This window comes from Rhopilema esculentum, chromosome 14 (assembly GCF_057945365.1).
Source record: "Rhopilema esculentum isolate cy_ngs chromosome 14, ASM5794536v1, whole genome shotgun sequence".
Classification (NCBI taxonomy): Eukaryota; Metazoa; Cnidaria; class Scyphozoa; order Rhizostomeae; family Rhizostomatidae; genus Rhopilema; species Rhopilema esculentum.
The window spans coordinates 8,993,744-9,019,686 of NC_142828.1; the positions used below are offsets into that span (position 1 = coordinate 8,993,744).

The following is a 25,943-nucleotide window of genomic DNA, read 5'->3' on the forward strand; positions in this document are numbered from 1 at the left end:
TTTTTGTGTTTCTTTAATGGCTATAAATATCTGTACACCTTTATCGATAAAGAAGCGTGGACGAAAATTCTTACGCTTTTGTATAAATCTGAATATGTAATTCACAAATTTAGCATTTATTGGTCAATAATCAGGTTATTACTAGACATACCCCTGCTGGCAAAAAGGTCATAGGCACTCCCCCCTTCGGGCAGTGAAGCTAAAAACACGGGAACGGTATCTGTCTACCGCTGAGCTTAAAAACATTAATCACTCCGGAACTTGCCAGTTTAATTGTCTCCCAGTATCATACAGAATTTCAAGTTCTCTGTCAAACTGTTCGTCTCCAGAATAATCAACAATTTCTTTGTACTTGCGAAACAATTTCACAGCCGTATACGCATCTTCTGCACTGTCATGGCTGTCTGACTGAATTTTTATATCTATATCGAGGAAAAGACAAAGAAATTAAATGTTTCACCAAAAATAAGGAATTCAAGATTGTCATACGTCTTCTGAAGTCTAAACAGCATTTAATAAATTCTAATTTCAGAAATGTATTTCAAAGGATGGATATCAGAACACGTTCTGACACTTTCTGACAAAAATGGTCAATAAATAAATCTGCTTGAAAAAGTGAAAACCTAGATTTGGTGGTATTAGAACGATGTGTAGTAGCAATTGAGCAACTGTGAAGAACATTGGCAGTATATCCTCAAAAATTTGGCAGGCAAGCATAATATGCCTTTCTACTTCTACAAAAACTTTCGACTAAAGTACTAATCGTCTGATACTCCTCAGGCCGATTTCCATTTGCCATTTTTTGTGCGCGCGGGCGTAGCGCCCAAATCTGAGCATGCGTAATTAAAGTCAAGTGGTCTCGATTTTGCGTCCGCTGTGAGAGCCAGAAAATTGAGACCCTATCAAAAGCTTTGGTAGTTATCTTTTATTTGCCTTCATAATAGGTATGTGTAATAAATTATGTTCTCCTTTTTTTTCATCAACTAATTTTATTGACATTTTAAACAACAAGCCCAGCAAAGAAAAATTATCAAAATAGATGATGGCAGTGCTATGAAATGAGCCAAAATATGAAATATTAAAATTTGATATATTTTTTTTATTAAAACTTAATTCAAAGGTATGAAACAAATATCCAAACTCACTTAGAAAATGCCAAGCAAGAAACTTCAGGGAAATATATCGTTGATTTCTCACTCTAAAAAGTTCGGCTGTATCAATTATTTGATTTCGAGGTACCTGAAAAAAAATTCAAAAACCTTCAAAACCTTCACCTGGGAAATTATCTGATATATACCAAACAATGAGCTTATCAAAAAAGTAGCAGAATTGTTTGAATAAGTAATGTTATACTGTCTGAAATTTTGTTTTCAAGCAGACTTAGTCGATAAAAATCTTTCATCTAGACAAAATGATGTCGCTACACTGTGTTGGATGAGTGTCTGCCTCTCATTCTCCTGTAGATTAGGCTAGAAAATTACGAATTACCGCAGGCTTTAACAGTTTATAGGCTGTGTTTATCTTATGATATCCAAAGGCATTTCTCTAATGGCTGCCCCACAAAACGATTAGCAAACATTCAATGCGGAAAACGTTATGTAACGTTGTTAATGAACAAAATCTATTTATTTGGCTTTCCTCATGAATGCAAATATAGAAGAACCGACAAACCACTATATTGATGACTCTAAAATCCTTTTTTAGGCCATGGCCGATGAAGGTAATCTTTCGATCAATAAGATGCAACAGTTTCTGGTAGGTTGTTTTTAAAGTTGTGAGGTGTTTCGAAGACATGTTTGCATCAAGATCACCAGGTTTGATCCCAGAAAATCTGGTCAGGTAATCGACGACCTAGAGAATAAAAAAAATATATAAACAATGGATGCATATTATTACTCGATGGTAGGAAGATCTAACGGGTAAAGGGACAGAAAACTCGATTTAAAATTTGGAGGGGGGTATGTTCAGAACTCGATGCTCAAGAGAGGCTAATTCAAGAGAGGCTAATTCAAGAGAGGCTAATTCAAGAGGAGGGCTTTATCGATTTATTAATGTAAAGGAAAGAAATTAAAAGGAAAGAAATTAAAAGAAAATAAAATTAAATGTAAAGAATAGATTTTTTAATTTTGATAATGTTTTTGAAGTAGTAAGCTTTGATGAGCTCCTTGTGAAAATATTTGTTTGTTTTGAAAAATTTCAATCAGCAAGAGTCACGTTTTGAAAGAAAAAAACCGAGGAAATTTATCTTCTTGGATACTTGAATGCGGGCTACCTCTGAAATGTTTTAGATAACTTAACATAAAATATGCATAAAGTCGTTTTGGCTTATTTACTTTTTATTACCAAGGCAAATCTTGAGAATATATTTCAAGCTTCACGGTTAATTTTTACTTTATTTATTGATTTTTATACGTTATCACGTTGCTCTTCACAAAGCCTTCTTACTGACAGTGGGCATACAGTCTCGAACAAAATTGTCAAAGGAACAGATCTTAAAAAAATTGGAAAGGTAAAAATTTCAGTTTCATGGTGACAGGAAAGATATTAATTTTCAAATAAAGCGAAACGTGGGAAATACCTGCTCCGAAGTAGATATATAGTCATCGATAAAGGGAACTCCCATCAAAGTACCCCACCTAAAAAGTGAAGGGGTGAATTAAGTTAGCCAATACAGAAACACAAACACGGTAACAAGCAAATATTACAAAGACAAAAATATGTAACAGTATGTAACTAACAGAAGCGAAACCAATATAAAAACATTGACATTAAAATCCATTAAAGGTATAAAAATAGGAAGATAATGCCCATTGCGAAATGTTCAAAAGACAGTCTAATGCAGTGTTCTTTGACTGAGAGCCGTGCATAGTTTGGGTAAAAAATGGCAAAAAATCTTCAATGCTTTTTCATTATCTTGTTCCATCATGCTTGCAACAATTATTCTCCGAATTCGAAGCCCTGTGGGTTCTTTGGACCAAATACCATTTATGCGATTACAAGGTTAATCCTAGAAAATGTTTTGCAAGTGATAACTATTAAACAATGCTTTGACCTAAGTGCGATTCCGTCAAAATGTCTTCTAAAATGCTACGATCGATTAGATTTTATAAGCATACCCCCTAACGACAGTTATCCTCGCAGCACACATTTGACTTGGTTTCACGGTGGACAATGTCCCATCACTTCGCATCTCGGACTCTTCCTGTAGAGAAACAAAGGTATAAATTACAAAGATTCCCTTTAAATCTCAAAAACGCACGTGAAAACAGATGCAATCATAACTGGAAGTATAAACACACTAGACTGTATTCCAGGGCTTAAACCATTATTTCACTAGTCACCGTCTATTGATCCATAAAACTTCTTCATCTTGTACCCTTAATTCTTCAACTTCTACCCTTAATGAATCGATAACACTAAAACCTTGAAATTCGTTACTCTTTCAAATTGTCATGCTCTGATACTTTATCAGTCCATATGCATACTTTCTATCTAGTAATGTGCATACTGTCTGTTTATCAGTCTATCTGTCAGATAATGTTTATGATTTTTATGCCTAACCAGTCAGGTAATATGCTTATAGATTCACCCTCAAACGAACCTGGTTCAGTGTGACAAACTCAGCATCAATTCCGACAACATTGTCTTCATCAAGCTGAATTTCTGATGCATTTAAAGGTATGAACTGCCTCAAAAATCTCGTCTGGCGCTGAGCTAGTGAAGTATCTGACACCAGAATTTTGTTGTCAATCTGCGGCTCAACTTTAAGAAAGAAAAACAATTGAAATAGTACTAAAAAAATTGGTCACAAATTTCTCAGAAGTTTTATCACTAGAAAATTCTTAAAAGCTAATAAAAAGCAAACCTAAAAAATTTGCTTTAATTTTACCAATACATCTATCACAAGCTAAAAGAAAAGGTTAGTAGACGAGTGATCAAGGTGAGCATACAATCATCAATAATGCTTGTGCGATAAAAGTCCTTTGTTAGATGATAAATTCTTTAAGCTATAGGTTAAACTATTCCAATAGGTTAATAACTAGTTTATACGTTCTACCAAAGACAAATCCGAAAGAATGAAAGAAAGAAATTGGAGATTATGAAAGAGCTCAAGTAAAAATATACATGGATCTAAACAATGAATACATAAATCAACTGCTTCCAGATTTACGTGTATGCAATAGATTCACGTTTTCCAGTATTTAACATCCTTAAGGGGCCCCTTCAAGAGGGGATTTCCAACATCACTTACTTGACTGGTCGTATCTTGAAAGCAGGTCGATGCGATTATAAACAACACAGGAAGGTACTTTCCATCCAGGATAAAAATCCACAGCTTCATGCTACAGAATAAGAATGATCAAGAAATAATGTGCTTTTTCAGAAATACGTATTATAGAAGTGTAGACCTGTAACCAAAAAATCTTTCTGTGAAGCTTCTCAAGCAGTGGCCGCGCGAACCACTAGGCTCTGGGGGGACAAAACAAAAAATTTCAGGCCATGCCCTTTTACCACCATAAAACGCCCTTTTACCAACAAGAGAAGCAAATTTTGCCTGAAGGGAACACCCATGAGTAACTTTGGTTGTGTAAAGGCAGTTTCAAAATCATAGGATTACATTACCAAAAGTACGTTGCCACAATATTACCCCTCCCAGGGTGCCGCTATGGTACTCAAGGGCTGCAGCCAAATTTTCAGTAAACAGAAACATGAAAAAATTCTGCTTTCAAACTGTCCCAGAACAATACGACATGTTCTTCTTTCTTACTCAATCTGATGATATTGGATGAAGTTTTGGAAATAACTCGAAGAAAAATGAAGGATTATCAACTGACAATAAATGACAGTGTCTGCGACGAGATACTACAGGTAGAATATGAATTATTTTATTAATGACCCATTTCAAGTATCGTTTCGAAATAAAAAATTTGTTCGAACAAGGAAATAATAAAGTAAAAAAAATTGACTCACTTCTGTTATTGGGGTTATTGCAAAGTCGTTGAAAAGGTACCAGCCATTCCTCTTTATGTCCTGTGAAGAAATGTGAAACAATATTCCATTAGAGCTGCGAAGTAACCGGCAAAAATTTATGTTTAATTTAGTCAAATACTGACTAAACAATATTCTGGGAAATAAAATGTTCGATTAAGCCTTGAACAATCATCTCAAAGAAATTACTTACTCTTAATGACAACAAATTGTCGAATATTTAGTACAATAACAACGCCCAAATAGTTAAACCAATTTGTTAATTATTAAGTTGACTAAAATAATAATATTTTCTGCTGTAAATGAATTTTTGTGAAAATTTTATTTTTGATATGCATTGAGAACTTTTTTATCTTGAATTGTGTTGAATATACACGTAACAAGCTCAACTAGCTGCGATTATATTTATATTATTTCAGCATTGCAATGAGGTTAAAGACCATATTGGCCTAGATACCTATAAACAATAGCAATGGTGTTCGACATTTCGTGCAAATATTACAGAGCACTAAGCTTTCTAGCATATAACCCATAAAACAATTAGGGTCTTTTTATATTAAGCTCATACCTCCTTGCGTTCATGGTATGTTTCGCCAACATGGACGGCAGCAACAAGAGTATTTCCATCGACTGCATCCTGAACACAGGAGACAACTGCAGACAAGGCATACACAACTCGGTGCTCGTCCATATCAGTACTACCGTCCTGTTACGGATAAGAAAAGTTTTCAATAACTGCGAACCGAAAGAAAAGTTAACTAGAGGAGCCAAAAACTATACAATATAAAGGTGTACATTTAAATGAGGGGAGATACAGACACAAAGGTATAGGTATACTTAAAAAAGTATAGATATAAATAAGAACTGAGATATGATTAACACCTTAGGGAAATGCCTGTTAGAGAGGATATTTTCCTTGGGTCAAAAGCATGACGATTTAAGGTGAAAAGTTCTAGTTTAAAGCATAACAACCCAAAATTACATTTCTAAAACAAAATAACCTCATTATATGTTGCATTTTTATAAGAACAAATATATGGTAATTGATCTAGGCAATCATAAAATGCAAGGTAACTGAACAAGGTAGCCCGAGATAAAATTAACGGTAAAAAAACTCGACATCGTTACAATAGTGAGCTATGCAAGACTAATTGTTGAGACAAAAGCAGTGAATGTGGTTGTATTCTGAGTCTGAGATTTTGTAAGATAGGGAGAACGTTCTAATCATACAATATAGGGAACAAATATGCACCAAAATCACACCACCCGAAAATAATCTTTTGGTTAATAAGAAAAAGTCTCTTTCGGTTTAGGTAAGGAAAAAAATGAAATTATTCTTTCTGTAGACAGTAACATTAATGCATTAAACATATAAGACAATAACCACAACAGCAGAAAGAAAGACTTTTAATTGTTGACGTGGAGGATACCTTAGGGTCAAACTCTTTGATCGCTAATTCGCCACTTGAGGGGTCAACTCTTACTTCTAGCCACATTGGTAGAACAGATTTGAAGTGACCATCGCCGTCTTTGATGGAATGGCTGCAATAATGAGGAACAATAACGTGTAAATAGAAGGGTTCTCTGTAGCTTGTTTAAATACTGTTAAAGGTAGAAGAAAATAGATGGCATATTGACAATCGGAAGAAAAACTGCAGTGTGGAAATTGTAGTCAAATTCTTAAGATGATTGAATTTAATAAAAGCATAATTTTGCTTGATAGATTAGGTTGAAATGGAGGTCGGTTAAAGGAAGAGAATCCCTGCATAGTCAAAGGTGAGTCAACAGAAAGGTTACACGCCTGCATAGGGTCGTACGAGGAAGAGCCATCAGCATGGTTGGGATTACCAGTTCCTTCCCTTTCTAGTTTTTCCTGTGTTGTCATTTTGCTATTGGTCGGACATGAAGTATGCATATAAATCTTATAGGCCGGGCCTGGATTCCAGCCTACAACCTTTTGAACCCAGACATTCAGACACTATAATAGATTCGTCAACTCCCCTATGCATCTTGCAAGTTTTTAATGTACATTTAAGGCTAAGCATAACTGATGAATAATAGCGAGAGTGACCACAATGTCTGAAAGACCCAAAGCTAAAAGAAACATCTTGGCGACATAAACTTAGCAAATTACCAGGCCACAATATTCCCATTAGCAGATGGTTTAAAAGAAAAAGTATTAAGAATGAATGTGTGCAGAAAATTATAACCTTGAAACAGGTTCACCATCTCTACCATGGAAGAATCTACAGCCCTGTCTTGTGCATAGTTTTCCATATCTGCAAGCCTTTGGAGGTGACACACTCGATTTATGGTGATGACTTGATTGGCAGGACTGCGAAAATGAACAGCGTGTTTCAAACTTTTAGGAAAACAATGATGGACCGTAATATCTCTTGATAGTTAGGCCACCTTAACATGCAAAAATGGCGCGATATCAGATCTTTAACAGTAAGCGAATTGGACAAAATCTACAATAACTTAACTCTCCCTAACGGGTGCCATGAACTTATGCTCACATGGCTAAGAACTCGCTACTTGAAATTAGTTGTCTCCACAATTCAAGATAACAACAATTTATCTATACAGCACAATAAAATGTGAAATAAGTTTTAAAAAAAGCAATTCATTAAATTTAATTGATGCTGATATATCTCATTGCATGCAAAAAAGAAATTGGAAGCATCTCTGAAACATTAAAAAACAGCTGCACAGGAACAAAAAGGTCATATTATTCCTACAAAACTCAGTTTACACAATAACATAGGCTACATAATGTCTACAACAAAAGCTGTACGTTGTCTGAATGTAATTAACTATAAGGCTACCCATCTATAAAGAATTTTCATGGCAGTTGGGATGTTACCTTCAGGAATATATGCTGTTGTCTACATAAAACAGTTGGGCAAATTTTGAAAGAAATGCTATCAATGTACAATCAACATTTCGAGATTCAAGAATCACCTTCACAAGTTCTTGCCAAAGCTCTAGTTTCCTCGCTTGGTCCAATCGACAATTAACACTCAAAACATCTGGTAACTTTTTCAAAGTTTTCGTTTGTGTCTAGCAAAGGGAATCAAAATGGACATAAATAAAAGTCTGAAAAAGATACATAATGAAATACTAGCACTAAACAAACTATACAAATGGATTCTTTGATCACGCCATTATATCACAAACATTTGAATATGCATTATGTCTGAGCAGGATGAGCTTTATATGTTGCAGTAGTTAAAAAACGAAAATGTTTCAAATCAATTTTACATCTATGTCACACAAACACACTAATAAGTACACAAATGAATATATGTAAGAAAAATATCCAAATAAGAAGCCATCTATGAATTCTTAGTTGAGGCCAGACAAGCAACGAATATAAGAGACAACGTACCGTGGATTGATATTTCTTGCAGCCTTCGCACCAAGCTTGCAGAGAATGCTGCCTCGAAATACTATTTCGCAAAAAATTCACAAATGAAAGCCCCTTTTCACCTGTCAAAGAAAAACGAATATTAAAATTTAATAGAAAAGAGAGAGTTGAACGTTGACTCAAGAGCAGACATTTTTGAAAAGAAAAAAAAGAAGAGGACAATGTTAAATTGATTGAATTAATCAATTAAGACTATAAAATTTCTTGCGTACTTATAATTAGCTGGCTAGGTTTAGCAATCATTTTTGTCAATGAGCTGCCAAATGGAGTCACATCTGTAGGCGACTAATATTCGACGTGTTCTCCAACGCAGAGAGCAATGTATTGTTTTGCTACATGCCGTGAATCTTCATTAACAAAATGAGCATTGATAACAACAAAACAACAACAGGATCATCATCAACAACAACAACAACAGCAGCAACAACAATATCAACAACACCAGCAACACCAACGACAACGTCAAAAACAACATTGCAAATAAAGTTATTCTTTAAAATACGAATACCTAATTCAGATTTCTCTGGATACTGCATGTCAAATAAAAAAACTGTCGAGTCCCTCTTTTTCTCAGCTCCACATTTACACTTTTCTGTAATTTCCAGTTGTGATCCGAAAATATCTTTAACAATTGATGATTCGTTTTCACTGAAATAATAAAATATTGTAAGAGGTAGGTCCTTTTTAATGGTTATCCTCCAGAAAAGTGTGTGTCTACACGGCAGGTTATTGCACAGCTTGAGAATAATAATGACGATTTTCCTCGGCTATACTTTCAAAAATTGGTTTTTCTCTACTGTACTTAACAATTGATACTTTTAGCTTGTACAGCTGACAAAATATGAATCCAACCAAAGTATGTGTAAGTCTAATTCTGGAATGGTTCCTAATGGAGAAAGGTTCATTGTAAAAGTACCTTCTACTATCCATGCACCAGGCAGTAATATCAGACCTAAGCGACGGGAGTTTGTTAAGGTCAAGGTTTTGACGACAAAAAGCAACTTAAAACATAAAATTAGGTTATCAGTGTTGTAGCTAATAGAAGAACAGGACAAAAACAAAACTTTTCTATAATCTGGAAGCATTTGACACAGGTATAAAGTCTTGCCTCTTTATAACAAGAATACAAAAATTCATAAACCCTTTGAATGTTAAAAGAGGTAAATAATAACAGAGTAGGCCTTGCATTTGGGAAAATGGAAATGTTAATTCTTTAAAGATTTCTTAAAAGCATTGGAACCATCATACGTACAACGCACTGAGTCCACATCAAGATATAGCAAATCTTTACAAAGAGAAGTCTAAGAAAAATCCCTAGACCCAGTGGCGGATCCAGCCAAAAATCTGACTACCGCCGGAATGAGATAGAGGGTTGACCACCCCCTTTAGACCACACCCATTTCTTGGTCACACCCGGTTTTCTAAAATGATTATTGCTTTCTATAATTTCTTATGTAGACCATTTTCAAGAGACAAGCGGTGCTTTACTGAAATTTCATGTATCCTTACAGCAAGCTTGAGAAGAAATAAATAATCTTATTCAATATTCTGGAAAGGAAATTCTGAAAAAAATTTACGGCATTTAGACGAGGAACACCATAGAATTAGAAAAAAAGATACATTTGGCAGAATTTTGAAGTGTCGCCTAAAACTCGCATTAAGTCGGACAATTACTTATGAAAATCAGACCTGTTGGAAATTTCAAGTTTAAAAAGCTAGATGAAATTTGCAATTATTGAGAGCAACTTTTGTTAAACAAAGAATCATACTTTTGGCGAATATTGTGGGCCTGACTTTTAATTTAATATTCTTTTAAAATATATTCCTACGAATAGTTGTGTATTGTACAGAATAATGGGTTACATCGGCTTTGGAGTTACAGTTTGCCCACTTGCAGAATATATAGGCATCCCCCCATCTTTTTGTAACGTTTGAGCCGCGTTGAGCGACAGTACTACTCAACCCCCCATCTGAGCGGTAGTCAACTCGGTTGTTCATTGGTTGTCAACAAAATTTGTATGCATCCCCCCAGGCTGGAAGTGATTTCTGACGATTTGATTGGTTTAGGCAGGCTGACTACCGCTCAGTGCAGCTCGAATCCGCTCTACACCGACTCAACCCCCCTAGCTAGCAAGCCATGATTTCATCATCCCCCCATGCTAGCCTTCTATTTGCAAACATGTGGCTCGGCAATTGGCACGCAATTTCCATAGCGATAAGGATTAAACAATATTTTTGTCTCTGTGGAAATTTCAGGCATGTTCCTAGGAAGAAAGGCTTGGTTTGCAGCGCGATCAAATATTTTCAATAATTAATTAAAGTAGTAGTAGGATAAACATGAAAATGATCCTTGTTTCTATGATTTTTTTAATAATCTGACTACCGCTCGAGCGGTAATGGCGGTAGTCTGGATCCGCCACTGAGACCTAACCAATGTCAGCCTAAGAAATTATGAGGTTTTACTTTAAAGTGCAATGACCCCTGAAACACTAGTTGCAACAAGGCATCAGTGACCAAAGTCATTAGTATGTGCCAACTTATTAAGATACAACTAAAGGTAACAATCATTCTAGATAGACCCTCTAAAGATAAGAACCTAATCTAAGAATGTTTGACCATGCAATTCTCATATGCACCTTTGATAAACAACCCAACCAAGAACAGCCTGACTCTGGGGAAGCTTCGCACGAATTCACCGTATCAAGTTGTAAAAATTATGATACATATACAACACAATAACCAACACTTTCTTACTCAATAGGCGAATCATTTTCTTCTTTTTCGGATTGTTTTACCTTTTCCATAGTATCCTGGAAAAAAAAGATCGAAAAGCAGGCATGATCAACCGATTTGCAGCTACTTATTTGAGGGACACTAATGGATGTGCGAACATGGTTGAATGTTTTTCTAAAAATGCATAAAAGTGACTGCACTATTACCTCGCCTAAAGTGCATGGGTTCGTGCAACGCAGGCGCTATTTCGAGGTTTAACTGCATAATAAAATGAATCATCCTTGCAATTGTGTATCGATAAAAATTTTATGTTTTGTTTTTGTTTCCTCGATGGAAATTCAGGAAGTAAATCACTTGGAGAAATAGCTCAACGATCAATACCTGATGAATCTGCTGCAGAACAAAGCGATGCCAGTTTTGGATGACTTTTTCTAGACTTTGGTTCCTCCGTACTTCATCCATATCTGATAGAATCAGTCCGTGTGCGGATGCTTCCCGAATTGTGCGGAATGCTCGTAGAAAGTTTGTAGCCTGGATAAAAATAGAAGTTTCATTAGAAAAAGTGAAAGAAAAAGCAGTGCTATGGCATTACAAATAACAAAAAACAGCAACCAAAAGCACAATATTTCGAGGTGTGGGGATGGGTCAGTAAATTTTGCCACGGAGTAAGTACAAAACTTTCTAGTTATTGTAGTATTTAGAGGTAGGAATCACGAGGTGTGGTCACACTGCGAGAAAAGATAAGAGCACTCCTCTACAAGCACAGATTCTTGGTGTCCTTGAAACTACAATGCCTGCTACATTACTTGGAACAGCAAACAACCAGGCCTTGAAAAAATATTTTTCTTCCTGGCAGCAAAATAAAAAATTCAAGATTTCCTGCGAAGCTTCGAGAAAGTTTCCAGCCACTGAAATCGATATTTTAAGTTGCTTGATTTGTTTAAAAAATTGTCCTAAAAACAACCTGTCACACTAAAAAGAACTAATTGCTGGTCCTGCAATCTTGATCATAGCTATTCGAACAGGAATCATTTTGTTTATCTGTATTAGATGATCAAGGAGAACGTGATCAAGCACGATACTCATAGTTTAGTTTCAAGGTTAAAGAGAGTAGATCTGAAAATCTATAATAACTTTGATTAAATTTCATATCAGTACTAGCAAACTAGATATTTTATAAGTATTGATATACCTATCCATCTTGCTCTGGGTGGGTTTATCATCAAAGCTAGTAGTTCATACAACATGTAAGAATACTATTTTATTTTTCAATGGTTAAAATAAAATTTTAAAATCAGGGGTGGTGCTAGAGGCAAAGATTTAAGACCAAAACGCTTACATTCTATAAAGCAAGTGATGAAAAATATATGCGAATGCCAGTAGAAAATACGAATAATAATGGACACATCCACACAGGTTTGGGGATGTTCACCTTCAAAACAATTGACGTAACAAGATTGGCTGTCTTTAAGTGTTTTTACATATTTAGAATGGTGAATAATGTAAAAAAAGGAATGAACTTTGTTTTAGCTTGCTGGAATTAAATTAGTAGCTGAAAATCATGGACGAAAATTTGGCATAACAGACGCTTATAATACCAGATAATTGAAAGCAAATCTTCGTTTCTTGTTAGTAGTGCAGAACAAAAATTATACAGTATGTATGTATATCGCAAGAAAACAGCATTCCATAGAAATATTGTAACATGAATTCAATGTTCATATTAAAATCAAGCAATGGAGATTTCACGCTAAAAATTTTCTGGCAAGCATCAACAATTTCCTGCAATGAATTTGGGCCAACAATTTCCTGGCAGCGTCGCTGACGGCGCTGCCGGACATTTTCCAGCCCTGCTGAAACAACTTCCGTCGCTGCCAGAATATTGATTGAGAATTACTCGGGTCTTTTAAATAAACTAAGCTTCCAGTATTTTGCACAGTAACATAAAACAAAGCAGTAAACACGAGAAACAGAATATTGAGATAACAACAAAACTGAACAAAACATGATATGTTTACCTGACAGGTTTGATCTTCTGCTATATCAAGCATGCGAAACAAGAAACCCAGTTCACAAGCCAAGCAGAACTCCTTCTGGCATCCATGGTTCTGCATGCAGCAACGCAAGGGCTCCACAAAATACAGTACCTTAAAGGGAAATGCGTGGCACATTTCTAACCTAAGTACTAACAAGTATATTATCCGTATCAATGCCGTCGGAACCAATTAAAAAATTTTTGCTAGCTAAGCAAAAAACAAATCATCTGTTGCCTGCCCTTTAAGTACTATTTTGCAGAAGAATACCACAGTTTTGCAATTATTGATGGGCCTTTACCGATAAATTAGAGAAACGAATCACCAACGGGGTAATCATGACTGTGGCATTTGTGTGGATGTTAAATCTTGTTGCTGTAATAAGCAGGAGACAACGAAGAGATACAATCTCAGTTTTTAATAGATAGAAATTTCTCGCAAACAAGACAGAAATTTCAGTAACTAAACGACTTAAGTCTCTTTCGTAAGGAACATTTTGTCCGACAAAGGATATCATTTTTCCAAATCCTTTTTCATTACAAAACATATCTATCTTGTTTAAAACTTGCAGACAAATTTACTTTCTTTTGAGAGCCAGTACAATACTCAATCACTGATACATTTTGATATAATACGAAACTCACCTGAAGCATTGCATTGCAATAGGCGTTTGGTATATGGATCTCTAGGCCTGCAAAGTTCGTATGGTTGTAATGCCTGAAGTCAAAATTCTCGATTCCTAGAAAAAAAGAAGTAACAATAACAGAATCCCATCCAAACGAGGCTGGAAACTCTAGAAAAAGAGGTAGGATTTTCAATTGTAAGAATTGCCATAATAATTAACAGGAGTGCTTAAGAATCCACGTGGCATAAATTTACGATACAACACGACCGGATACGCCAAAATATTAAATAAAAATGAAAGAAACGCCACGCTGCTCAACAAGTACATACATACTCACAGTTGTCTAATCCTGAGGTAAAAACAAGGTAATTATTTAATCAAGACGAAAAAGGGTCTTACCATACTTTGAATATTTTATGTCAACTTTTCTGTACATTTTCGGAATAGATGAAGTTGAATCTTTGGAGAAGAACATTAAAAATTTGAACATTGGTCAAAAAAGAATTTGCGTCAAACTTACTACTGCGGCAAAAAGTTTCAACATTGAAGTCAGTTAAATGAACATGAGACAGAAAGGTTGGTTGAGAGTGCCAAGGACAGCAAGGATAAGGTAAATGATCAATTGATGACTATTTAAATGCCAAGCTGTCAGTTCCTTTACATACCTCTGCAAAAATTTCTTAGATTTTCAAATTTTCCTTGGAAAATGAATATCCAAAATCAATAGGAAGGAGGCGATAAACCCAATAATGTTTTGCGACAGATGTCCTGTGGAGTTGCTACGTGCTCAAATTTAAGATCTTTATAATTCTACAAGTTATTAGTATGTTTTATGCTTAACAAATGAAAAAAGGTAAAAAATTCACTATAAGAACAGAAGCATAAGATCGTATCTTACAAGAAATTATTTTAGATACTGACGTTCTCTTAGTGAGATTAAAGCAGGAAAACATCTGGGAAAGCAAGAATAATGAAACACACAGGACTGAAAGGAACATAAAATAAAGGCAAAGGGTTAAAGGTGGTTGCAACAACATAGAAAAACACTTCATTACAATTTTATAGTATCATTAAACGCTACCAACAAATGTTAACATGGTGTCCTGTTTGCTACAAGAAAGGAATTGTTCGAGAATTTTAATCTTAAATTAGGCAAAATTCAAGTCTCCTCAAATTCAAAGTGTCAAATTCTCACCAGCTACCATTGCCACCAACGACAGAAAGGCCACGGCCACGGCCACGGCCACGGCCACGGCCACGGCCACGGACCCATACAAACAAAGAAGCCTTTTGCAGAATATTGTGCTATTATTTGTTAATTTTGGCTTGGCTCCCTCACTCCCCAATTCGCGTCGGAGCTCTTGGGTATGTATATTTACTATAATAGTCGATTTTTATACAAAGCAAGTTGGAGATGAAAATACTTAAGAATAATACCTCGCTTTAGAGGAGATTCCGGAGGATTTCTTTCAAACTCTCCATAAAAGTTTGATTTGTCAAATTTATATGCGACCTAGGATAATCAATATACAGATTTAACAAATATTAAGGGTTCCAGGGTTAAAAAATATTGTCAAAGAAAAAATTAAAAGCAATATACAAACTTATTCTTAAACATAACATGGCATAACAAACATGACATAACATGGCATTACATACATGACATGACATGACATGACATGACATGACATGACATGACATGACATGACATGACATGACATGACATGACATAACACGACACGACACGACAGGACACGACATGACATGACAGACATGACATGACAAGACATGAAATGACACGACATGGCATGGCATGGCATGACATAAAATGAGATAACATAACATTTCACCTGGTTTCTTAACCTTTTCTTTGGGTTCGGAGCATAGCCAACCGACTGTCGAATTGTCATGTTTTGAAGTATTTCTGGATCAACATCTGGGGTTTTCCTAAAATTATTACCATGATAAACAATTTCAACGACTCAGATAAAAATTATGAACCATGGATAAGAGAAGGATAAAATAGATTTTCCATTTATGTGATACTCTCTACACCTCATACAAACCATCACATGATTCAAATAAAGGTTTTTTTTTTCATAAAAAAAAACCTCTCTTAAATAAGATCATCTAAACATTTAAGAACATTTCAATATTATTACTCGCTTTGACTGCTCTTTGAAAAAAAATGCCACTGAAGGCATCAGCAAATGATGTCAATCGATACATTTGACAACTCTATCAGAAACCAACGTGATAAAAATAAGCATCAATGTTAGACGAATTTTACAGTAACAAAAAGCAAAAAATATCAAAATGAAAATGGTACACAATCCTAACCTGTCACCCATCTGATTTAGATGTTCTGGCCAGTCCGAAAGAAGGGTTTCCCTAAAGAACGAAATTCAAATCAGAAATTTGATACAACATAACCAGGCTTGAGGTTCTAATTAGTAGCTCAATGGCCACTGACGAACACAATGGCCAGTAAAGATAGAATCTTTTACATAAAAAAGAAAGTGCATTGTATGCACATGTTCATTAGAGCGATGGCTCGTATTGTAGACAAAATTACATCTCACGGTGATTCACAGAATTTAATCAAAACCAGAGCTTAATTTTCACTGTTGTCAAGACAGCTTTTGCTCTTAATTTTCATGTCTTTGATTGGAGGTTTGATGAAAAATGTTCCTACCATAAAATTCATTACGTGGTGTGAAAAAACGTCATAGATTTTAACTGCGCGTATGTTCACGGTGCAAATATTAGAAAGCCAACGGACCTTCAACAAAAGCTCGTTCGTCATTCCAACAATTACTTCCTTCTACCGATAAATAATGAGTTTGAGAGAAAAAGATATAAAATACGACTTTCAAGAAATATGTGCATGACACTCACCTACACTCAGGCATTGGAATGGACGAAAATGATACTGAATAGTCATCAAACGACAATGGCGGATGACTCTGAACCTGAAATAATGACCATAAGCATCAGACGGGAATGAATACAATGACTTTTCTAGCTCACGAGCTTTTCAGTTACAAAATTGCAAATTTATGGGTAACCAAAATGTTCTTTATATGCATAGTACATTCATTATTCGTCAAATTTCTGCAAATTCTCAGTGGAGTCTGAAATTTGGCCTCAAGAACAATGCGAAATCTGTATTCTTCACTGCTAAATTTACAAGATGCAGCAAGCTTTTGTAAGCAAATTTACTCATACCTTGAAGATTCGCCAAGCTTTTTCGTGTAAAGCAGCAAACTTCCGGATAAAATGAGTTGACAAAATTACTCTTTAAAGTCTGTTATAGAGTGCTCGATGTCGTATAAAGCCTGTGCATGCTTTGGTTTAAATACAGTAACAGGACAATTCTTAGTTGCTACTCCGGGTTTCACGCTTAATGCGATTATTAAGCAACAGAAAGGTTGCATGTATTGTTGGTATAATGAATATAAAAGTAGTTGATTATGGCAAAAAACCTTGTCACATCCCTCCCTTTTTTCCCTTTCTATCTCTTTATCTATTTTTCTCCCTTACTTTCTCTCTCCCTATCCCTCTCCCTCTCCCTATCTCCCAAGCATTTTTTAGCGGTTTTTTATATCAATTCGTTTAATACCTCATCTGCAAGTAACGTTGGATTCGAATAGCCATTGTAAACAAGCTCATTCTCTCCCCTGTCCGACCAAATGTGAATGCAGCCTGAAAACAAAAACATAGAACTTTCTTAATATTTATATAAAAAATTAATTGCTTTCTATGCGAATGTAGGTAACTAATGTTAAACAACATGAGGGATTTTTCTTTTAAAAAAAGTTGATTCCTATTTGAGGACAGTAGGAAACTCTTTCAGAAGATGTCTGAAGAAAATTATATGATAAAAAACACAATCTTAAGGATTTATTATATTTCAACTGGTTCAATCAAACCTTCTAAAGTCTTCTTAGGCCCAAATGTTAGAAACTCTGGTTTCAACTTTATATGATGTTGTTTTAACAATTAAAGTTTTCTGGGTTCGCAAATCTATTGATCCTAATTTGAATAAATCTTTAGCTAAAGCTGCCCCCCCCCATGCTTGCCGTTGGCTTTAAACAAAAACTTTAGAGATTTACTTAAAATTTTCAAGCTTAATAACGTTCTTGCTGAAATGACTATAGAAAATCCGGGGGAAGACATAAATCAGTCCAGTCCTAGATACAAACCTGATGAATCAGCGAATGCTAATGCTTGATATGAGGAGGAGATGTCAAAATCCATCACTGCAGCCCCATGAGTGCTGGCTTGGTATATCAACGGATCGTATACCAAATTTTCGGGTTGACAAAACAGAAACTGACCAGCCTGTGAACAATGACATTTACTTATGCTAAGGCAGAGGAACAAAATTGCCATGTTAGATAGACCATTTATTCACTTCTTACATTGCATGTAAATTCTTCCATAATTTCTTTACTTCTTAATTTTTATAACAAAAGTAGTGTTTAATAAAATTGATTATCTAAGCATTTGTCAAATGAAATTCTCCTTCATTATTTCCTTGGTAATATGTTTTTAGAGGATTGAAAACAAAAGTATCAAGCTGATATATATATATATATATATATAGACTAAAATAAACAGACTATTGTGACACAACTCTGAGTTTCATGTGTAAACAATCATCAGGTGTATAAAAGAACACAAGCTAACGGCAAGCAAGATATAACGGTGAAAACGAATAATCGAACACAATCAAACAAAGTTAATTGTGCAGAGTGATAAATCATAACAACTACATTCTAAGATCGAAAATTGCTAATCAAAAGTTTGTTTTGGTGTCTACATTGGCTTATAAATTCTGTTCTATTATTAAGTATTTTATTGTCCCCTAAAGATTGAATTATATAAAATTTTTCTGTCAGGCATAATTTACAAAAGTTGCTTCTAGCTGTGCTTTTTATTCTCTTGACAATTCTCCATTTAATGGTTGGTATCTTTCCTTGTTCCTTCAATTTCCAAATATATTTTGAAAGTTCGGTACTCTTTTTATATCTTTCGTGTTTAAAATCTTTGTTATGGTTAGCATATCGTAGTTTGAATGTACCTTCGGTGAGGCCAATATATTTTTTCTTTTCATCATCTTTATCGTTGCTAACTGTTGCTTCATATATGAGGTTGGGTGTTAAACATTCATTTCCTAATGGGCAGTCGTCTTTGTTTTTGCAGTTACATCCATATTCTTCCTTGCTTTTTGGGTTTAAAACAGATTTGTTGTGTGAGGATATTATGGAACCTATATTTTTCATGCAGCTGTAACTAACCTTGATTTTGTTTTTATTAAAAATTTAAGCCAGTTTTTCATCATCAGCGAAATGTTTCTTTACAAGCTTTAAGAAGATTTTGCCCACGTTGGTTTTGACATTCCTCGAGTAGGGTGGATTAAACCAAATAATTTTCCGTTTGCGCTTCTTTTTATCTTCATTTTTCCTTTTCTCGGTATCTTTGGGGATGTATTTCAAATTGTCGTTAAAACCACTTTTTCTAAGAGCTTCTTCATATACGGTCATTTCTCTTCTATAAATTTCTTCAGTTGATGATAATTCTGATATCCGTTTGTTGATGCCTATAGGTAGTTCTTTTAATACTGTCGGCGGGTGATTAGAATGTTTGTTGATGTAGACAGGATTGTTATTTGGTTTTCGATATGGTTGAATAGTATTGTTTTGAAGGTCCAGGCGTATATCTAAAAAGTCTACTGTTTTGAGATTTGTCTTAATTGTAATAGATAGTCCACACTCCTTGAATATTTGGATGATTAAAAAGAAAGATAATCATCCAAATATTCAAGGAGTGTGGACTATCTATTACAATTAAGACAAATCTCAAAACAGTAGACTCTTCAAAACAAAACAGATGTCTCCTATCTGCATTGCTTCTCCTAATGTCAGGGATAAAAACTGATTAATGTGCTGTCAGCGGATCACAAAAATCCATTATTAAGATATATATGATTTGTTCCTGCGTCAATTTGCAAGGTTAAAGACGGTTGCAGATCGTGGTGGTATGCTAAAAGTCGATTTGGAGGAATTTTCAATAGAAAACATCTAAGTCATCCACCACTCATAGTAAAAGAGATATTGTCGAAAAGAGAGCAACAATTTATAAGCAATTTCAGCCCCTTCAAGACTTAGCTGCAGTCAATCTCACAATAACTATGATGAAAATAAATAAAAAGAAAAATATTACCTGTGAGACGACGACGCACCGTGTTGTGTATGTTGGCATGAAATGAACAAGATACGGGTCCAGGGGGACCTGAAATAAAAACGAAACGATGCAATGAATAATGGCTAGAGCGATTGACTGGGATGCTCCTTGATAAAACCAAAGAGAAGCCTTATGGCTTAAAAAAGCAAACCTTTATTACGACGTTGTTTGTACTGTAGTATTTTAAGTATATTTCTGCACTAAGGTATATCAAATTATTAGAATCTTCGTCTTCAGATGGTTTTTTCTGTTATAAAAAGACATAACGAAATCAATCTCACGGATACATAGCGAAGGGCTTCGAGTAACAGGTAAGGGTTCAGCTCTTCTCTATTACAAAAGGCACCAGCCTGGCAGGGTAACGTAGCAATTTGACACTCACTTTTACTGTATCTTATAAGCAACATAAAGGGTTGTGTCACCTAAAAATCTTCCTTTGTTAAAAATCAAGATTAACAATCTTAATTGCACATATAACGTCGGATTTTTATCAGGTTCTTTTTTTATAAATCAATTCAATCACAATATAGACATAATACATAACTATGCTCTAAAACAATATCTACTTTACAACTCAGATACGATGAAAAAAGCAAGCGGAGTATCAATGAAAATTCATGGATCTTAATGAAATTCTGTCATATCAAGTTCCGTGTGACATTTAGCCATTTAGGCTTACAATAAAATGTTCCGAAGTATTTCAAGGTTAAGGACCAATTGCACAATTTAACAAAAACTATTCTGGAAAATATTTTAGAAAAAGAACGCTAGAGGATGATCAATGTTGATCAAGCTAAGAAATTTTACGAGAAAGGACAGTAAATTGAATAAAATTCAGGTTAAAAAATGGTACAAAGACAGACCTGTAGCGGTGGAAAGGCACGTAAATTCCTTAGGTCATAAACCATAAGAAAACGATCAACGCTCAAGTGACCATATCTGTAAGAGATACGTGAAAAAGGTAAAGATATAGATATTAAAGTAAAGAAATAAACAAGTAAATATCAGACTTTATTCAGATCTTTCTGGTAATCGAATCTAGGGGGGACCAAAGAGGCCAATCATCTAAAGAGAACGGAAGAGACCAACCATCTAAAGGGGATTGAAGAGACAGCCATCTAAAGGGGACCCAAGAGACAGTGACCAACCATCTTAAGGGGACCGAAGAGACAGCCATCTAAAGGGGACCCAAGAGACCAACCAATTTATGATAAATTTTTATAAACATAAAAGAAACTGTAAATTTTTGGATTACAAAAATTTCTTGCCCAAATGTTCTGGCAAATCTGACAAATTCCAGATCAACAGTGTAGGCTCTTCCTTCCCCGTGTCACGTTTTCATTGGGTTTATCTAACATATATTTTTTTGATGTCAATAGCTTGATTTGAGTTCAATTTCACTAGAAAATGTTCTGTGCAGAAACATGAATATTAAAAAGCTTATCAAATTCAGCAAATTCAAACAATTTTTTAAAAGGTAAAGATAGCATTTTCTTTACCTGATGAAGAGTAATGGTCAAAACATCACAAAAATATTTAGGTTTTCAATGAAAAAAGTCGAATTTGAATTATAGTAACATGTATGTATTATAATTTGTATTTATTATTCATTTGACATACAACATGCTGAACTATATTGATTGACTAGCACTAGAAAAAGAGCAAAATGGAAAGTTAAAATACCTTGAAGAGAATCCAGTGGTAACTAATGTGTTCTCGTGAATGTCAAAATCTGACAATGCTTGACCATGGGCTTTCAGAACATGCACAGACTCAAGGGTTTCTGGGTCCCTCAGAGTTACCTGCAAATAATACCAGATGTGCCATCAGAAGAACCATTTTGTAACCAAAAAATAAATAGATCAGGAAAGAACTTTTATGGTGCAAATACTCAAATGTTGATTATTCTGAGAGGATTAAATAAATAGATAATAAATTTATACATAAATCATTGAACTGTCAAAACTGTTTAAGAGTTGTGACTTTCTATTAATGAAATATTTAAAGCCAAAGCACATTATCGGTAGGGCAATAGGGATATAGGATTTCAGAGGGAAGTAGCTTGTTGAAAAGCAAATCCTGGGGCCCATTTACAAGAGAACAGAATGAATTGTACAACTTAATCAGAATTTAGTGGAAATCTCACAAGTCTTCACTATAGGGCAATTAAAAGCATTATGTTCTACTCCGAAACATTTTTATCATAGATAGCCCTTTTGGTGTTTAATGAAGTTACTTCAATTATCTCTATCTACATCAATAATACAATTTAAAGTAACTAATCCTTTGGCTTCCAACCTTTTCAGAGCGTCTCAAGAACTGATTCAATGTCACTTGCTTAAAATGATTCTATGAAAAACATCGCTGGTCAAATTGAACTCAACTCTGAAGTTAAGAACAGTCCCCTTTTAGCTACCATGATGTCAGCTAACAAATATGATTGTTGCTACACAATTGGCATTGCCTAGCTTGTCTGAAAGATAGGAGGCTTGCACCCATTGCAACAAATCAAGGTATTACCTTTCCTTGACTATCCCCACAGCAAAGAAAATGATTTGAATGTTTCATCATCACAATACCAGGATCAACTTCAATCTGCAATATTTATAAAAACATAGGAGACCAACAAACTTTCAATGTCTCCTGTTGTACAATGTTTCATTGCATTTTAATGTTCTTTGGAGCCATTAAATTTCCTAAATGATAGCAATATTATATATTTGAAGATATTCATGCTATAATAAAGGCAAATATAACAAATTACTAGGATTCCATATAAAGAAGACGGATACAAGAAAGGAACCAAAACAAAAACACAATAAAACTACAGAAGCAAAAACAGTAGCCATGACAATGATAGGACCAAGGGGTAGTATGGGGAGGAGGCAATTATCTCCTACTTTTGTCAAAACATGGTCTACATAATTTTACTAAAAATTGATAAATGCATTAGGTAGGTATAGGTCATATTTTCAAGGTCATATTTTTTAAGATTTGTCTAAGGAAAATACACCTGGTACAAAGCACTCAAATGAGGCAAAAAGGACATGGTCTCACTGGTAATACCCATTGCTCCTACCCCCTCTGTGTAACAGGGTTTTTTTCTCCAATTATATGATAATAGGTCTAGTTGTACCTATTACTTTAAGTAATCTTTAGATCAAAGAGCAAAACAGAGATATCATGTGATATGTAGCAAGAATATAAACTGACTGAATAATTGAAATTAACTGAATCAATTGGCTAAAGGTTATTTACAAGTGATAGCAAGGTTAACATAATGTCATGTGATAAACAGTCCTACAATATCTGAGACAGGAAAAAATGCCCACATAACTCAAACAACACTTAAATGCATGCCTATTGAGTGGGAAAATTCTGACATACTTCTCTTTGGTAGACTTCACCAGATGTCATGTCCACCTCATAAAAGTGGTCTTGGTGACCAGCTATGGTAACATAATTGCTGTCATAATGAACCATACACTGCATATTATGCATAGTCTCTTCCCTATAATGATATGGGAGCAAGGGTTATATTTTATGTGAAACTAGGCAGGATAAAACTTAACAGTATACTTAAGACATTTTTTCATACAGAGGTCGAAATTGTGTATTAGACATTGCATATTGTTTTCTTGGGATAGTCTTCTGCATAAAGTTTACTCTCTTGTGAAAGCTTCCAGATCCTTTAATACCATTTGCAATAAGAAAATCATATATTAACTTTATCATTGCTGCTTATATTGATATCAAATTGTCTCTTAGTAGCAACTTTTAATGACAAATATAGTTTTTCCCACAAACCTGAAAATAAATAACTAAAAACTATCAAAAATACAAACTGAAAAAAAGAACATAATTTTTTTCAAGCAAATAGTTTTCATACATTGAAAAAAGAAGTAAAAATATTTCTGATCCCTAAGGATTATACAAAAATGACTTACGTTGCATCAAAACTTTTTAGTCCCTGCCTAGTAGTATACCGTATCTGGTTGGATGTCAGGGACAACACACCATAAGAATCTGGTACAATTTGTTTGACATCTGTGATGTGACCACGAAAAGCTGTATATTTATGAAACTCTGGTCCATAGTATGAAGTTATGTGTCCCTGAAGAAAATAAGGTTGGATCATATGATCTATATCTATAAGCAATTGCATTTCAAATGTACAGCAAATAGACCTATATACAGCATGTTTATCTGATCTTTCAGGTTCATAATTTACTTACAGTTCCAATGAGGATTGTTTTGAGAAACAATTTGCTTTATTTGCTTGAGCAGTATTTTGGGCTCCCAGAATTGAACTGATCTTGCTTGCCTTACGCTATCCTTTGAAACTATGTGCCTACCAATTTGACTAAGTCTTGAGCAGATATGGTCCATTTCCATATAAATTATATTGATTGCACATTCCCCTTTGGTATCAAAGGTTGCAATTTTTCCCTTTTTTGATCAGACTGCCAAAGGTTGTATATCTATCTAGTATAGGGGTTGGCAGTTAATTTTATAAGGGCCACACGAGAAGCCTGAACTGTGTTGGAGGGCAGAGCCAATTATAACTTTATTATGCATGACATTCATTTTCTCCCAGTGAAAAAGCAATAAACTATACTATATTTTAGCTGCCACTAGGGATTGATTTTCACAGCTGTCTATTTCCTTACTGTAATGCAATGGTGACCGATGAGATTAAACCTGCTGTGCTGGTCTTTTATACAATAATTCCATCTGTCTACTCGATCTAGCTTGTTCTACAAACTTAAATAATTTTCAAGAATTCTCTTTGGGCAGCAATCCTAAATTCTGAAATTGTAGGAGTTGTGCTCTCAGTTCAAAGGCAAACACAGCCCTATAATCGGGCTCAGAATGATGGAATTCTGGGATCTGGGGATATATATATGGAATGACATACGAGTAAATTAGAATCTTTCCAACCATCAGATTTTACTTACTGAATTTGTTCCGACCCAGAAAAGCTCTTCTTGTGGATCAAAGACAACAGATGTTGTCATATTATATTGATCATTCATGAAAGCCCTCAGCTCATGGAACTCTTGCCGTACTCCGCTATCAGAGTCCCCAACCGATACGGCCGCCATTTTCGAACTTTGTTTTGCTTCTCTGGTGTCCTCGCTGTGGAGGCGCAGTCTCTTTCAAGTGCTCTCGTACGGATTTGTGGGGACATCTCCCCTGAAGTTACTTCAGTAAGTTACATTGAGATTTCATTTTAAAATTAGGACTATTTCCCTGCACTTTAGAAAAGTTTTACCTATTGAACTCACTGTTTATGGTTTTTGCTTACTTGATAGAGCCTGACTAAAAATGGCTTCTATCAACCCTTGATCTATCTAAATTCAAACTATGATTCAATAATGTCGAAACATTTTAAAAAGAGAACAGAGACGACGCCCCCGTACTCTGGAGTCTCTGGAAAATAGTAAGGGACGTTGGAACTGGGGGAGCATAAGGGCTATGTGCCCCCAACTTTTGAAAAATGACCTTTTCCAAGAAGTAGCCACTTTGAAAAAAATCACCAATTTCTGTGACATTGTGCCTTTCCTAGCAGTGCTCCTCTAACTATGAAATACCCCCGACTTCCTTGGAAAAATGTTCCTTTCATCCCTAATCTAATGATTGATATTTAGTCTTTAGGAGTAAAAATGTTTGCACTTAAGAAAGCTTTCCCTTCTTAAGTGCAAACATAGGATTTTCTTCTCAAGAAGATAACGTGTTGTAAGGCGAATATCCACTTGTGTGCATTCACACCTACATGTCTTTGAAATGTATTCTGCAGGGCATACAAAAGTCTAAAATTATGCTTTGGTTACGTTTGATAAGTTGCATTTTCAAGATGAAATTCATTACTTTATGAAGCCCC

At 34.9% G+C, this 25,943-nt stretch overlaps 1 protein-coding gene across 1 annotated transcript; it reads right to left on the minus strand.

The window, feature by feature from the left end:
- Nucleotides 1–25,933, minus strand: LOC135696087 (PAN2-PAN3 deadenylation complex catalytic subunit PAN2). Its single transcript, XM_065215364.2, has 32 exons — nt 25,018–25,933; nt 24,007–24,173; nt 23,447–23,570; nt 22,580–22,654; nt 21,743–21,861; nt 20,923–20,998; nt 20,039–20,107; nt 18,016–18,154; nt 17,433–17,515; nt 16,709–16,782; nt 16,151–16,201; nt 15,661–15,757; nt 15,248–15,323; nt 14,210–14,269; nt 13,830–13,924; nt 13,171–13,299; nt 11,534–11,683; nt 11,174–11,229; nt 8,928–9,067; nt 8,381–8,481; nt 7,954–8,052; nt 7,200–7,324; nt 6,420–6,531; nt 5,558–5,695; nt 4,972–5,031; nt 4,253–4,343; nt 3,602–3,762; nt 3,117–3,202; nt 2,579–2,636; nt 1,672–1,851; nt 1,146–1,239; nt 1–422 (listed from the first exon to the last, which is right to left on the minus strand). Exons 1-32 carry the CDS (start codon nt 25,162–25,164, stop codon nt 250–252), a joined length of 3,405 nt encoding a protein of 1,134 aa, XP_065071436.1. The 5' UTR covers nt 25,165–25,933; the 3' UTR covers nt 1–249.
- Between the last annotated feature and the right edge of the window lie 10 nt (nt 25,934–25,943).